At 47.4% G+C, this 17009-nt stretch overlaps 1 protein-coding gene across 1 annotated transcript in view; it reads right to left on the reverse strand.

Annotated features, from left to right (window-relative positions):
- The window catches only part of npas3 (neuronal PAS domain protein 3), a 250336-nt gene extending 239416 nt beyond the window's left edge, over window positions 1–10920 (reverse strand). The window contains exon 1 of the mRNA XM_076748704.1: window positions 9950–10920. Within this exon, the coding sequence (XP_076604819.1) occupies window positions 9950–10143 (194 nt within the window). The 5' untranslated portion in view covers window positions 10144–10920. The remainder of the gene's footprint in view (window positions 1–9949) is intronic.
- Between the last annotated feature and the right edge of the window lie 6089 nt (window positions 10921–17009).

Consider the following 17009-nt stretch of genomic DNA (forward strand, 5'->3'; position numbering starts at 1 on the left):
TTTAAGTGAAAATCAACATGAAGTGTTTTAAAGGCAGAACAGCTTCCTTATGGAGGACTGAGCGAAGCTCTCCTGCAGGGACAAACATCCCCTCACTGGTGTTTTTCATTATGTTCCTACACTCAGTCATTCTGTTTTTTTACATTAGTGATCTGTCTGCCTCCTCCTACAGTACGTCCTCCAGATTTAGTGACCTTGTCCTCGTCCTCTAGTGAAGCGTTTTCTGACCTTTGGTCACCGTCAGCACAACGACTTAAACAGCTTAAAATCAGTGTTTTTTACATGAGGTTTGGTTGAGGCACAAACTCTTTCGTGTTGCAGTCAGATGTTTGGGTGACTCACTCCTCCACCCTGACCTCCTCCCAGCCTGGACTTTCTCGCTGTATAACAGCGGCCACTGGAGGGCGCTGTCACTTGGACGCGTCAGTTCGAGAGACTTGCTGAAACATCTGCTGCTGTTTTCTCTTCACAAAAAATCTAAAGATTTTATATCTCTCCACCCTTTGACTTTCCACTCGTCATACATTCCCTCCTTCCTTTCTCTTCCACCTCCTCTCCTCCTCCCTGGTTTTCTCTCGCTTACTGGCTCCCAGTCTCTCTCCCTCGTCCGGTCCTCCTCTCTCCATCATCTCTCCATCATCTTCCTCTCCAGCCGCTGTAGTGTACTGATAGTGGGAGCACTTGTGCAGTCGGCTATGAAGTCTGTCCTCCTCCTCCTCCTCCTCCTCCTCCTCCTCCTCCTCCTCTTCCTTCTAGCCCGACTCTCTCTCTCTCTCTCTCTCTCTCTCTCTCTATACCTGGAAATTAATTTGGTCTCCTCCAGATGCCTATCGTCGCTGAAATGCCCCCAGAAATAGATCCACAAACAGCAGCTCAGCCAAAACGCCGTCGCTGCCTGACAGCCTTTAGCAGACATACACACACTCTGCTGGATGGAGGGGGAGGGGAGCAGATGGAGAGATGGACGGATGGATGGATGCAGGCGAGGAGCGGATTTAGGGTTGGAGGGAGGAGAAGACGGATGGATGAAGAGAGAAATTAATAGATGGATCACCTACAGAATTTGTCCACTTTACTGCCTAAACAAAGCCTCGGCTTTCAGATTGATTTCTCACCTTCCAGGCAGACACTGGTTTCTCTTCATGTCTATGAAAAGCAGCTCGCAGAGGCAAGAAACCTGCTGCAGAGAGATAATTCATCACAATAAAAGGCTTAATCACCTTTTTTTACATCAACACTGGGGCATCATCATGTGATGGAGCTGTTTGGAAGGCTCCTCCTGACGGTGTGTTCAAGGACACGTCTGAGATTTGAGAGCTGGCTGCTGGAAAACAGATTTTTTTGAGATATTGTCTTCTGCAGAAACATAAAAGCATTGGATTTAAAAAAAACAAAAAACAAAAAACGTCACAGAGCAGATTGGGGTGAACGTTCGGGTTTATCAAACCATCTGACTTTGACACTCAGTTCTGCTGCCAACAGTAAATATTAGTTTCCGTTAAGCAGGCTGATATTTCCTGAATCTTAAAGCGAGACCGGGTAACCGTCTCTGACTGCAGAACAGAAGCATATTGATTCCAAAGATCCTCTCGAGTGAGTCGCTTTATTGCTTTGCCTGGGAGCGAGTGGAACGGGACCTCGAGCAGGAGGCGCGTCCTCGTGAGGTGTTTACTTCTTTTAATTCTGTGATAACGTCCGAAAGGTTTATCAGTGACGTGTTAAAATACAGTGTGACAGCAGCACAGCTGGACAGGACACATGAACTGACTCAGGCTTTTAGTGCCAGTAAAGCTGTAACTGGTTTCATTTCAGTGTTTTTTAATTAAACCGTAATTTTAAGAGAACAATTAATTCTATCTTCTTTGAAAAGATTCAGTCTGGTTTTAATCCTGCAGTTTTCTGCCTTAATTGAGGGAAACGTATGGAAACAGACACAAAGCAGGTCTGTTGATGATAAGCTGATAAAACCCATCAGGACCTGAAGCAGGAAAAACCTGGTTCACCTTGTGACATGCTGAAAACTGAGATGGTTCAATGTTTTTGGTAACAGGGTTTAAATTCAATCATCCATCTGGAGGCCAGAGCGAAAACATGAAATTAAAAAACACAAACTTTTAACTGACTGAACTGTTTGACCTCTGATTTAAAGGCCGATGGCAGTTTTCGCCTCCCTCATTGAGGCCTTACAGGCTCGGGAGGCTTTTGTTTTCCTCGTCTCTTTCAGAGAGACGGCGAGCTGTAAGAATCACCAGATTCCCTCAGAGAAATTTCAGTTTCAGCCTCGGCAGGTGAGCAGGAGGTGAGAGGTGAGCAGGTGATCTCAGATAATAAGTCTCACACTCGACAGCATGAATTCCACTTCCTCCCGTCAGGTCGGAGCTTCCTGCCTGCTCCGTTCAGGACAAATTAAAGGATGAAACCTCTTTGTAGGAGAATCAGTGAAGGCTGGACAGCAGCGAAGCGTAATTTCAGCTCCATACATTTGACCTGTGACCCTCCGCCTGCTCTCTGCTCTTTAACAGCACACGTATGCAAATCGCCGGCTGTTAATCTGCTGCTCAGCGCTGACCTGATACCTCCGACTGCACTCATAGTCTGCTGTATATTGCACTCATCTACATGTGGTAATAAACTGTGAACGCCTCTTTCTCACAGTTGTTCACTCGCTGAACGTGTAAAATATAAAAAACAGGAAAATGATCATAACTCTAGTTTTTCAGGCTGAACAGTTAACAGATAATCTGGTTGAAAACATCATCATGATGCAGCCGAGTCCTGAAAGTCGAGTCTGAGAGAAGACTGGCACGAGAGGCCGAGACCAAAACCTAAAACATGCATCATTTTCTAAAGGTGTGATCAGACGGCGCTGGAAAAAAAAAATAAAAAATCCTTCAAAATACAGAAAACTGCTGCCCAGATGTTAATAAGAATATTCTCCTTTAAAATATGTGACACAGTAAAAGAAGCAAAAATCAAATAGAAAATAATCAAACTGGGTTCAAAACAATCAGCTGTTCTACTATTGGATGACAACAAAGTGTGTGTGTGTGTGTGTGTGTGTGTGTGTGTGTGTGTGTGTGTGTGTGTGTGTAAATAAAAGTAAATTTATATTTTGTTCACTTTTAATTACAATTTGCTTGAAATCATGAATTTGAACAATCTAAATCTGCGTGTGTTGACACAGTGAGTTGGTATCAGCGCGCTCGTTACTGGCTGAGCTGATGAATGAAGCAGTGATGGTTTGAACTGACAGCAAACATTCAGAGTTTCTGCTTCTGTCTAAAAACTCACTGAAGAATTCGGATTTTAACGCAGCTTCTGGTCATAAATGTGATTCCACGGCTGAGAGTGAGAGCTTGAACCGATATGACTTTAAAATCCTCAGCAACAAAACAAACAACCTCGTCGCTGCAGTTTTCCTGCCAACCATCACCTCAGTCTAACTTTTCACAGGTGGATTTTCAGAATCAGCTCTGTCGGCCCAGCGTGTGTGCACAGACGAGGACTCTGACTTTAACACTTCCTCCTGACTGCACTGTATCAGAGGACGGCTGAGAAACAAAGACGGTACGAGAGCGCGCACGGCTGAAGTGGTCATCCGCCATCTTGGCTGGACAGCCTTTCAGGGACATTTCTGCGTCCTCGAACAAACGATTTCTCCTGCTGCTCAGGTGAAAATGTGATGGCCTGCATTTTGTAAATCTGGTTAATATTTAAGATTTGAACCTGAACCACGAGCTGCTTCTTTCAAATGGATTAAGGTGTTATAAGTATGGAAGAAACAAATAGAAATGGTACTGGTCCCGTTGATGCAGACGGGCCTGGGTCACACCTGCTTACAGTCACACTTTAGCCACTTCATGCTAACACGACTCAGACGGACCAGCACACACACACACACACACACACACACACACACACACACACACACACACACACACACACACTGGCAAACACGCAGCATGAAAAAACTTCATATTTCAGTTTCCAGAGTGTTATCCAAAGCGAGCGTCCTCCTCTTTGTCAGAGCAGGTGTGGTGTTGTTAAACAGGAGGACGTCTGACTGAAATAAAAGCAGCGGCACGACGAGCCGACGAGGGCCAGACGAGCAGAGAGACGACCTCAGCGAGCTGGAACAAAACCACCCGCTGCACCTTCTTCTTCATAACAACAGATGTTAGTGTGGAGGTTACAGAGAGGGAGAGAGAGCCGTCACCCCTCATCCACATGAGGAGCGTCACCCGTTCACGCAGGAGTCACATCCCTTCATACAAAAACAAACAAGCGCCCTGAGACGCTGTCACGCCGCCTGGTTTCTCATTACGTCCAAAGACAGAACGACGGTGGAACCCTGAGAGTCCACACAAATGTCCCAAAGGGAAGAGATGCAGAAAGTCACTGAACAAGAGGAAGAAACATGAAGCTGGATCATGTTTCCACCACTAAACATGCAACACAGAGCAGAATTAAAGTCTGTAATCTGTAAATCAACAGGTAACACAAACATGTAATTCTGTCCAGAAAGTCTGAGCACAAAAGAACAGAGCTGAAACATAATTACACCAAATGAACAATGTGGCAGCTGCTGGAGCACGTCTAATAGAAGAAGAGAACAGAAGCATGTTTACGTCCATCATCACCACCAGCTGAAAGAAATTCAAGCTCCTGCCAAGAAAAGCGTGTCTGATACGTCAGATAGAAGCGTTTGAAACAGCAGGTACAGGTGTAATAAGTCAGCCTGAATTCAAATGACTTCCACCGAGTCCAGCAGCAAACGCTGACTCTGATCACCTGCCTGCTCCCAGTCAACAGGTGAAACAAACGTTTACTCCTCCAGAGCACAACGCCAGCAGGTCACACGTTTGAATAACGCAGGATGAAGAAGAACACGTTCTGTCACTGCTCATCATCTCTTAATCAGCCAGGGAAAAAAAGACCAACACTCATCCAGGAAGTGACGGTCAGCACGTCTTTAGCTCGAGAACAGAATCACGTCTTTAGCTCGAGAACAGAATCACGTCTTTAGCTCGAGAACAGAATCGAGCCTTTTCAAAACTGCACTTAAAAAATAAAGTTCCTGTTTTAAATGTTTCTGAAAGTGATACGACGTTTACTGAGTGACTGAAATAAGACTGAACGTCTTCATCAACAGGTGACAAAAAGGAAGCGATCCTCTCCACAACAACATGAGCCACACTGGAACAGAACGGAACAGAACAGAACAAAACAGAATGGAACAGAACAGAACAGAACAGAACAGAACAGAACAGAACCAAACAGAACAGGACAGAACAGAACAGAACAGAACCAAACAGAACAGAACAGAACAGCTATAAATCCACTGGTTGATCAGGAGTGAGCAGAAAACATGTTTACATACAAAAACACAGTTATTCATATTTCCACCTTAATTCCACCTTAATAATCAGAGCCAGCTTTAAGGTCACGTCCAGGTGTGCTGGGTTTGACCTGCACAGGTAAATCCATGCACGTCCCTCCACATTAAAACTTCCTGTTAATTCCCCTGACACACACACACACACACACACACACACACACACACACACACAGACGTTGGTCATCGATGGATGCACATGTTTTCCTCGACGCTCACACACCTTGCTTGCTTGGAGCATCAACACACTGCATGGCTTCCTAACCTGCACGCGCACACGTGCACGCACAGGTACACTCAGTTACATACATGCAGGAAAGGCGAGCCCACGCCAGGCAGAGACAGTCCTCTGTTTCCCCGAGCAGGCAGCCAACCGACCTGTTACCCAGCCACCAGCCTCTCCGGCTGTCACACACACACACACACACACACACACACACAGGCGCGCACGCACGCGGGCACGCACACCTCGACTCTCCTCTGGAAAGGGTAACAGCGTTCCTCCTGACACCTCCAGGCTCAGAATAAAACGCAAAGCGACGCGGAACAGCCGGTAAGCCGCCGGGCTGCCGCTTCGTTCCAGCCCGCCTGTGTGCCGCTGTAAACATGCAGTGAGGGAGGAGGAGTGTGTGCAGGAACAAAAATCCAAGCCCCGTTACCGTTCTCTCCGCGTCGGATCCTGCTGGATGCTCGGCTTGGTGGGCGCCATCTTCCTGCAACAATTATGTGATTTCTTACTTTCTGTTCTTTCCCCTTTTTTCTCTCCTCAGGTTTATTTGGACGCGGAGCCGCGGCGTTGCGCTGCGCCCTGACAGCAATGCGTCATGGTCGGTGTGTTAAGACAAAGCCATGTCCGTGTGTGTGAACGTGTGAGTGTGTGTGTGCGTGTGTGAGCGTGCGTGCGTGCTGTGCCGTGCGTGCGTCTCGTGCTTGTCTCTCTCCTCCGCCGCCGCCGCCGCTCAGGAGCGTGGAAACAACGGGCGGTGGAGGCGAAGGCGAGGACCGGGCTGCAGCAGCAGAGGCATGCCGAGCGGAGTGAGGGGAACCCGGGGTGGATGCCTCTCAGATCCCGCTGTCTCTCCCCTCTCTTGCTCTCTGTCTCTCTCCACACACGCACAGCTTCGGTTTGGCACTACAGAAGAATTTCCTGCATGCGCTCCGGAGAAAAAAAGCCAAACAGGCGCGTCAAATCTTTACATTCTCGCCGCCGCTGCAGCGCCTATATCCCCGTTAAAATCCCCGCGGCGGAGCGTCGCCGGGCGGTCACAGTCTCTGGCTTTTCGGAGCATTTTTCCCTCCTCTGGCTGCTGACAGGAATAAAAAGGACACCACACATCTCCGGTATTTTCTCCAGCCCCGGCGCAACAACGCCACTCAGTTGCAGTTGGAGTCAGTTTGTGTGTGTGTGTGTGTGTGTGTGTGTGTGTGTGTGTGTGTGTGTGTGTTTATTTTTTATTTAATTCCCCCTCTCTTCCTGTATTACAGGTTGCACCGCGGGGCTATTATCCAATTTTTAACCATCACCAAAAAGCAGCACCCAGCGTGCGCGGGGGGTTATGGGTGATTTATTTGGATGGTTGCCCTGTAAATCAGATGTGTGCACCTCCACACATCCCCTCCTCTCCACCCTCCTCCTTCAGTGTCATAATAAACACATCACAGCAAATGTCTCACTTCACCTCATGAACTAACTTTTTGTGCCGCTGTATTATTTTCTGCATATCTGAGGAGCCTCTGTCGTGTTTTGGTGTTTGCGGCCGCACGAGGAGACGCTCCAGTTTGTTCTCAGGCTCTAAATTTGAACACAAATCCTCCTATCATCTGTAAAAATCACATTATCCTGCTCATTTTATGTTTTAGGCCACTAAACTATGTTCTCCTCCAGGCTTTGATGTTTGCACGTCAGCGATGGCTCATTATCCTCCAGCAGAAACTACCGCCTGCTTCTTCTTTCTATCTTTTTTCTCAACGTTCATTTAAATTCCTTCTTTTTTTAATGTATAATTCATTGTAACCTAATCGGTGTGCTGTGTGATTAACCCCCGGGCTGCAGCCCTGGAAGCTGAAAAGCCTGCCTCTCTATACCAATGACCTGTCAAGGTCAAAGGCATGCTGGGTATTCTCCACACAAACACGGGGTTACAGGCGGTGCTGTGGTGGAAAATAAAGACTGGAGAGGGGAACCGCGACCTCCAGCCGACGATCATCACGAGCGGAACGCCCGCCGATCAACCGAGTGCCGTTCTGTATTCAGAAAAGGCGTCAACGTGCTTTCGCTTCATTATGTTCGGCAGTTTGACACAGATGATTCGCAGCAGACGGACTCGTTTCACCGCACAAACGCGGCTAAATACTGAATTAAAAAACAAAAGTGAGCTTTCAGTGAACGGATGTTGGTTTTTGCTGCATCTCTGCTTGTAGATTTCTCCATCTGTGTGTGATAGGACGCTCAGTAATATTGAAGAGCAGTGACAGTGGCAGCTTTCTGGTCCTGTGACAGTCCAGAGGCTGAAAGGTCACATGTTTGACCCCCAGCAGCGTCACTGCTGAGCCCTGAGCTGCACTGACGTCACTTTCTGACTCAAATGCTGGATTTTCTGCACCGTAGATGAATTTTGGGGAGAAAAACAAATAAATTCTGAATATGTTTTGTGTTTTTATCAATGCATCGAAGCCGTTTCGTGTGCTTGTGAACGGCGGCGCACGTCTGACTTTATTTTTCTAACCTGGTGACGGTGGAGCAGCTCCTCGCTCGGCTCCTCCTGGACGAGGTTTGGCTGCTCCTTCTCTCTCCATCCCAGCTCTGCTTACTGAGAGCAGTCAAACGGAGGCGACGTGGATAATGGAGCGTAATGTATAAACATATTAGCTCCCAGCTGTTTGTTGGGGGAAACATTATGTATGGAGAGAGGGAAGAGGGGCAGCGAGACGACGGGCCGGTGAGGACGCACGGAGACATTTTTAACAAACGTCCTGTTCGGGTGAAACGAGCCTCTGCGGCTGTTAGAGATGAACACAAATAACCAAATAATCAACGCTCTCCTGGTGGAGTCCAGCAGATCATTTAGGCCTGTTTCAACTGGCTGTTCTCAAACTGGGGTCTGAGGGCTTCAAAGGGTCCTCGGGGAGTTCTGACGGGTCCCGGAAGCCAGATGACGACATGGTTGAATTCCAGCAGGTTTTATGTCAGAAGAAATGAGAGAAGGTGTCAGACGGCGGCTCTAATCCTCGCCTCACACATATGGACTCGAACGTAAGGTTGTGTCCCGTATGGGGGTCTGGGGTCTGTGTGCCCCGAAGCCCTGCTTTGAATAACAATACGGCCCTTCTTCTCCTTCCATTTGTTGCTTTAGAGGGCTGAGACGCTCTCAGTGCACTCGGAGAGGCCCTGGCAGTGATTTATGTCGTGTTTGCTCCCCATAGCTTTTAGACTTTACACACACATAGCTACACTCCATAATGCGGAGAGTTTTTCGGTAATAAGGCGCGAGTGTGTGAGTGTGTGGGGTGTGTTCTGGCCCCCCACAGCTCCAGATGATTAGAAAAAACAACCCTACTGAGCGGCCGGACGGGGAGGCAATCATTTAGATCCAGAGTGGAGGGGAAATAAGGAAATAACAGGGGGATGGATGGAGGGAATTGTCAGAAGAAAACAGGTTGGACTGGAGGAGCCGCAGCTTCATGACCGGCTGGAAAACACTCAACACATTTCTCTTCCTCTGCCGGAATAACTCCATCCTACATGTCCGATAAATTACCGCCTGTGTTTCCACTGAATTAGCAGAACCTCATCCCAGTTTTTCCCCTGAATTACCTGGACTCCCCTCCTCTATTTCCACTAAATCACTGCAGCCTGATTCCTGTGTTTCCCCTCTGTCGCTCCATCCCTGTGTTTTTGCTGAATACACTCCCTGACATACCTCTTTTCACAAACGCTCGAGTGTAAAACTCGCTTTCAAACAGAAAAATAATCCCAAAACAAACTGCGGGGATTGAATTTAATCTTATTGTGAGGCATCAAGTCCTTTTCCTTTCAGGTTTACAGGAAATTAAAAAAAAAAAAAAAGCAGATGATTGAGGAAAAGGCCACATTTTTGTAATAATTACCAGAACACACAGAGCCTCTCTGGTGACGAGAAAACCCTCGTTCAGTTTTACACAATGACACCCGCAGCCAACGGTTATGGACAATTTCTAAAACTTTGATTTAAAATATCAAACGATGGCCGAGCTTCATAAAAATATCTTTAAAAAAATATATCAAACCAAAAAGCGTCCACTGAGTAAAGATGCCCAACTGTGTGTGAACAGAAAGTGTCCCATGCAGAGGATGGATGATGAAACAGACCTCTAGTAGATTTTAAGGGGATAAAATATAGATCTGTCACAGGAGACAAGAATCTCACTGAAATTTCACTTTTAAGCAGCAGAAAAACACTTCAGGAATATTCAAGTATTTTTCTGATTTGCGCACTTTTCTAAATTTCAGATGAAACTCTTTCCCGTCCCGCTCTCTAACGCCACAGGTCGTTTCCTCAGCAGCTCCGGACGTACCTTTGCTGGTAGGCGGTGATTCCCTGCACGCTCTGCGGGGTCCCGTTCGTGGCTCCGGGGACGGGCACCCGACCCACCGGGGGTCCGGTCACCATCCCACCGCCTCCGCCGCCTCCTCCTCCGCCTCCAGCACCGGGTCCGCCGCCTGCCGAAGCCGTCACCTGGACGCTGAAATCCGGGAAGATCCTGATCATGGTCCCCGGCCGTCTCCGATGCGCTCCCGCGTCTAGTTTAACAACCTCGTCCGCTTCTCGTTCTGCCTCCACCGCAGACCGGCCACCGATTATTGGGATCAATAGAGGTATTGATTCAGCAATAGAAGATTAACAACAAGCTTCTTTTTGTTGTTTCTATTCTTCTTTTCTTCTCTAACGTTCGGATGTAACTCTCAGGCAAATCCGGATCATGGTCCCGGTGTCTCCGGTGCGCAAAACAGTCACCAATCAATAGATCAATAGATTTTTGGGATTAGTGAGTGTATGGTGCACGAGCAGAAAAGATCATCAATCTTTTTCTTTCTTCTTTCTTCTTCCTTTTCCTCCTCTCGGGTCTATCCTTCAGAGATAACCTCCGTGCACCCCCGTGCAGCTCCGGATCATGGTCCCGGTGTCTCCGGCGCGCGCGGTCTCCCTCTTCTTTTTCCTCCCACTCAACAGTCAATGGGATCGATGGATCGGTGGATCTAAGAGGGAACTGTTTCACCGACTAAAGACAGACGGACAGCCGTGTCTGTGGTATTGTCTCCCGGTACAGGAGCACCGGACTCTCCTCTCTCACACGGGCACCGCCGCCGGCTCTCCATCCGAGAAAGGCATCCGGTCCCCGGCTCTCCTCCGCCTGGTGTGTGCCGGTGGGTCGGTGGGTGTCTGTGGGAACAGCGGACCTGAAGGAGAGCAGTCAGTCAGTCAGTCGGTCAGTGAGCGCGCGGCTCTCAGCAGCACGAGCTCGGCAATGACATTGGTGTGATACAGTGATACAGCAGCAGTGTGTCGGTATGTCGGCGAGCGCCTGCGTGTGTGTGCGCGTCATGTGCGCGCGCGCGAGCGTGTGTGTGTGTGTTGTCCTCTGCGCTCGAGAGAGAGAGAGAGAGAGAGAGAGAGAGAGAGAGAGAGAGAGAGAGATTGACTGATAGCGCTGTTTGTTCAGCAGGAGGACGTTTCCTCGGGCTTTATGGTGCACATTCACACAGTAGCTGTAAACTGGACTTTTATTTTAAGGCAGCGTCGACAATAAAAAGACAATTTTTATAGAATGTTGCACCTTTTTATTCCTGGCATGTTACAATGTGATTCAGCTCCTAAAAGTCTCCAAACGGACCCAAAATGTTCACTAAATTCGCCAAAACTTCGAGCAGCGCGCAGAGACGAAGAGTTTACCAAAGAACAAACCGTCGAAGTTGAAACCAAAGAAAATGTCTCCAAACTGAAGAGAAAATGTCTCGGACGGACTCTGTCCGTTTCTCCGCGTGCAACGAAGCCAAAAAGCACCTGAAGAGTCTTTTAATGCGGACAGGAAGTGAATGTGGGATTTATTTCACTTTGGAGAGATGGAGACGGAGAAGTGAGGTTCGAAGTCAGAGGAGCTGCGGCCACTGTTTGTGTCAGCGAGTGAGGTGTTTCCTCCGTCAGGTGTGTGTGTGTGTGTGTGTGTGTGTGTGTGTGTGTGTGTGTGTGGAGTCTCTCATCTGATCTCTGAACAGCTGAAGCCGCTCTGCTCTCCTCTCTCCGCTCACTGGAGCTCCGTGTGTGATCAGACTCTGAATACAGTCACAGTCCCAGTCAGCCTCTCTCTCCTGCTGTCTCCTCCCCTTTCTCCCTCCCTCCCTCTCAAAGTCTCTCTCTCCTTCTTGTTTTGTTCATCCATGTTAGATTTTCTGCTGAGTTTAATGAAACCAAACATGATATTTCAATCAACACTTGATGTGAAACTGAGCCACAGTTTCCTTAAAGATGAGGAAGGTCGAGGTGAAGATCATCACAGCTGAACACTGGAATCTGTTCAGCTCCATGTTCACTCTTCAGTCTGGAAACAGCAGCTGAAACACGTTCTGCTGTTCTTTACATCTCGCTCACATCATTTTGATCACGTGCATCGTTTCATCTGCTGATGAAGAAGCACAGCAGACACGGCTTCACCGTGATGGATGAAGAAGCCTGGAAAGTCTTCGTCACTGCTGATGAAGACCCTGTGATGTGTTCAAGAGCTCCAGAACAAGCGAGTTTGTTTTCAAGGTCAAGGATAAACTGTCAAGGTCAGCGTTTACAGGCGGTCCCAACAGGACTCAGACCATCAGCAGTTCTACCACACCTGGACAAACCACCTGTGCTGATGAAGACTCTGTGATGAAGCGGAAAGCTCCGGAACAAGCGAGGACGTGGTTCACTACAGCTGTGATTCAATGAAGTTCAGGCCACTAAAGGTACTTTGTCAGTGGAGAAGTGATGGTGGTATTTTGGAAAAGTCGCTCAGTATTGGTACGTTTCTCAGAGACGTGGGTGAAGCGCAGTGCTGCTTCAGCGCAGACAGAAACATGAGCGACATCGTTCTCCCTCAGTGTCCATTAGCTGCTGAGTGTTTCTCAGAGAACGTCCCCGGCCGTTGACTCGTTGCTTCGGCTCCTCCTGTCGTTTCTGAGTTGTTGTGTCTGGCTGCACCTCCTGAGGAGGCCTCGGAGCTCCGCCACTGAGACACGTTTACAGAACTAAAACTCTAATTTGCATCCTGACATTTTCAGCGCAGGGAATCGAACCCCCAACTCTGGCGGGTTTACTGCTCTCCTCCTCCTTATTGAGCCACCCAGGACACATTTCCAATATTTCATCCTCCTCTGGACCCGCCGAAACCCCTGCTGGACCCCTGCTGGGACTCCGGGCCTCACTTTGAGAGCCCCTAATAACCTACAGTTCTCGTCTGTCCTCTGAAACAAAGCATTGCACTAATAAAACGTCCCAATTGAGCTGATTAAATACCAATAAAAACACACAGCTCACCACTCTGCCAGCCTGCAGTCTAAATTGGATCGCAGCTCTAACCAGCAGCTCCTAATGAAAACCACCGCTGCAGCTCGGCCTCGCTCGCCCGCAGTACAGTGCACCTCGCTCTCCCTCTGCCTCTCTCTGTAATGAAATCAAATGAATTGGACTGGAGGTTTCAGGGGAGACATGCTGGACCCCCTTATAGAATTAGGACTGAACTGTGTGTGTGTGTCTGTTTACACATTGTGGGGACTCGCCTTCCTTATGAGGACCAAATGAACGTCCTCATAACGCACATCAATGAATTTCAGGGTGAAGACTTAATGTAAGATAAGCAGGGCCTGGGTAAGTCTCCAGGAAATGAATGGAAGTCAATGCAACGTCCTCTGAAGTGATGGAAACACATCTGTGTGTGTGTGTGTGTGTGTGTGTGTGTGTGTGTTTACATTACAGGCTGTGTGTACTGACTGTATTAGAGAGCTGTGACCAGGTAAAGTACAGCAGACAGAATCAGGACAGTCAACCTGCTGTTATCCCTCAGGACAACACACACACACACACACACACACACACACACACACACACACACACACACTGAGCTCAGCAGCAAAACAACAAACACTCAGCCTTCACAAACACTTTCTCACACTGTATTTCCTCCTTCTGTTGCGGTGCGTTCAGGTACATTAAGGCTGTGCAATAATCACAGTTATTTTTGATAGAAATGTGTTTGTTGGACCAAATATATTTCTTTTTTCGTGCAGCTGATTGAACATCCTGAATTTTGATCTGTTGTTCAGTGAAAAACATCTCGAGCTTCGAGTCATTGTTCTCAATCTCTAACGTTTCTCTCATGCTGTCTCCATCCAATAAAAGCAAAATGCCACAAAAATAATGTTAATAAATGTGCTGAAATGAAGGTGTTGTGTGGCGTTAGTATTAGCAGAATGATATTTGTTAGATTTATGCAAAGTCAATGAAAAGACACAAACAGATGCAGACAGATGTGGATTCACTGCAGGCGGCGTAAACAGAGACGATGGTCAACATATCTGCTGTACAACTAAAACATCAGAGGAATGTGAAGAACGCTCTTCAACATCTGGAACTAAGGTCAGAAATTTGAAGAAATGTTGAGAATTAAAGTCAAAAATATATTTATTGTTTTGTCTTTTTCAGAAATGTATCAAATGAATCTTTGAACTGGACCACAGAACAGGTGATTTAATGTCACAGCAAATACAGCAAAACCAAGAAATCTGCTCCTCAAATTGGACCTGAACTCACCATCAGGCAGATACACTGTGAAGTCCAGTATCCTCATTCCTCCCCCCCACACACACACAAACACAATCTGTCACCAGTTTTTCTGACTTGCTGTAAAAGACAACAAAAGTCAATAATTCCCCGTCATGTCTCTCTAAATCCGTTCTGGAGGCAGCCTGTCATCTCTGCAGACATGCGTGCCTTTCTATTAAGCCGACCATCAGTCCGTTAAAGATCACATGTCTCTGTTTCCTCATTTGATTTTTCCTCCTCCCTCAGTGACGGACGGCTGATGACAGAGAAATCATCATTTTTATTTTCACAAGATCAGACTCTGAACAAAACCAACGTGCTGAGTTTCAACGAGTGATTGATGAACAAAAAGCCTGTTTGCAAAAGATGACGAGCGTCACCAGCTCTTATTTTTACATTTCAAAGAGGTGACACACACACACACACACACACGCACACACACGCACGCACGCACGCACGCACGCACGCACGCACACACACACACACACACACACACACACACACACACACACACGGGTAAGTAGGCTGTGTGGTTAAGTGGTTTCTTTTTTGTTTGTTTTAATCGTTCACTGTTGATATAAAATCAGGTGTCTGCACAGGGAGTTTTATTTTGAAAACATACCGGATCCTCTACACCGTTCCTGTGTTGGACTTCCTGTCCGGCTCAGCAGACGAACGCGCTCAGTGGATTTTCAGGTTGGACTTCCTCTGCTGGTGAGGGACGTTCGATATGCACGTCGTCTCATTTCATGAACAGTCTGTGGGACCGATGGGAAGCTTTGGCCGGCCGGATGTGGCCCGCGGGCCGGCAGTTGAGGCTCACTGCTGTTTAACAGATTTCCTCACCCAGCGGACGCCTGACATCCACTCTGTGATGTGTTCGTGTGTTCCGGGTAATTAGAACGACGCCTCAGAATAAATGAGTTTTTGAAATATTCTGGTAATGCTGCTTATCGTCGCAGCATTACTGGACAGATATTTGACAGGAACATTGTTAGCTGCCTTCATCAGAACGTTAGCATCATCATCACCATCAGACAGACAGACAGACAGACAGACAGACAGACAGACAGGCCGACTAGGGAGACAGACAGGAAATGACAGCCGCCCACCCTGCCAGATGAAAATGACGGCTAAATCTCTCTCCCCTGTAATCTAACTAATAATGTTCCCCTCTTAATATTTTCCCTCTCCCTGCGTTGATGGATGGGGTCAGGCTGCGATTCCCCAGGCTGAGGTCAAAGGTCAACCCAGAGCCTCGGCTCTCTGCTCTGCTACTGTAATGGGAGCTGAAATATTAGTCCTAAACGCCTGCGGACGCCCGATGCCTCAGCGCAGATGATGAATTAACTGCTCTGAGGAATTACAGATGGAGCATTTTGAAGACAAAGTTTCCACACACACACACACACACACACACACACACACACACACACACACACACACACACACACACACCTTCCTCATCTACACACCTCCATATGCAAATGATTGATAATAGACATCACTGACATCAACTTTATGTCTTCTTTTTTGTCCTTTTCTCTCTCTCTCTCTCTCTCTCACACACACACACACACACTTCTCACGTATGCTAATGATTGATCGTGGTCTACGGTCGACGCCGGCATCATCGTTGCTTTTATTTATTCGGCCCTTCGTGGCGGCTCTTGGCCTCTCGCCATCTCATATCAAATTGTTTTTTAAATGTATTTTGATGACTGATGTGAAAACACAATCAGGCTAAAACTCAATGAATCCACATTAAAACCTCAATCATAATCCCGACGCACACACACACACACACACACACACACACACACACACACACACACAGTCATCTGATCACTTCATGCTGCTGTCAGATCAGAGCATCAGTTGTTGTTTGAGGAGGTTTTCTCAGACAGGTGACTTAAAGGTATTTTTATCGTTTTTAGCACCAAAAAGGCCAAAACCAGCACTGAATGTTTCTCCTAACCACATGTGTGCAGTGAGGCTTTAAAGTAACTTAAAGTGTACTTCTACTCGTTACTCGAGTATATTTTTGATCCAGTAATCTGCTGTTCTTCCATTTCAGTCTCATTCTGAGCTCAGTGTTCAATGAGTTCACTGGCAGGCAGAGAATTGAGGATCAATATTAGCGTTTACGTAGCTCGACGCACATTTGGAGATAAGAAATTAAATAAAGCAAATTAAGCTTCAAGTTGAGCCTGAAATGTCCCAAACAGGCCACCGTACAGAAGATAAACACAGCATGGCCAGCTATATAAATGTATACAGCATGCTAACATGTTAAATGTTAGCTTGTTAGCGCTGTGGCTCACTGTCCATGTGTCCATTTACCCAAAGGTCAAAGTTCGTCGGTGAAATACTTCAGATCCAAGAAACACTTTTCATTTCAGAGCTCAGACATCGAGTCACAGTCTTACCTGCTCACACGAGGACAACCTGCTGCTCCACAGAGATCCACCAATCCTGAAACACACTCCGTCCAACAACAGGCCTGGAAGCTCAGTCTGCGTCTCCTTCAGCCCGAGCTCACGAGGAGAAACCTTCAGAGCGAGCGTCAACAGAGGAGGCGTTCTTTTCAGTCACCTGCAGCTCTGAGGCCAACACACAAACATCCCTTTAGAGGCGGCGGCTCGTCAGTCCACATCCGCCTCGTGTGAAGCGGTGAAATCAGCGTTTTTGGCTGAAAAAATGAAAGAAAAGAGAGAAACATCCTGGTGTTGCTGGTTTCTGCCCTTTCACCTGGTCTCAGTCCACAGGTGAAGATGATTGAAGGC

Source organism: Chaetodon auriga, chromosome 14 (assembly GCF_051107435.1).
Source record: "Chaetodon auriga isolate fChaAug3 chromosome 14, fChaAug3.hap1, whole genome shotgun sequence".
Classification (NCBI taxonomy): Eukaryota; Metazoa; Chordata; class Actinopteri; order Chaetodontiformes; family Chaetodontidae; genus Chaetodon; species Chaetodon auriga.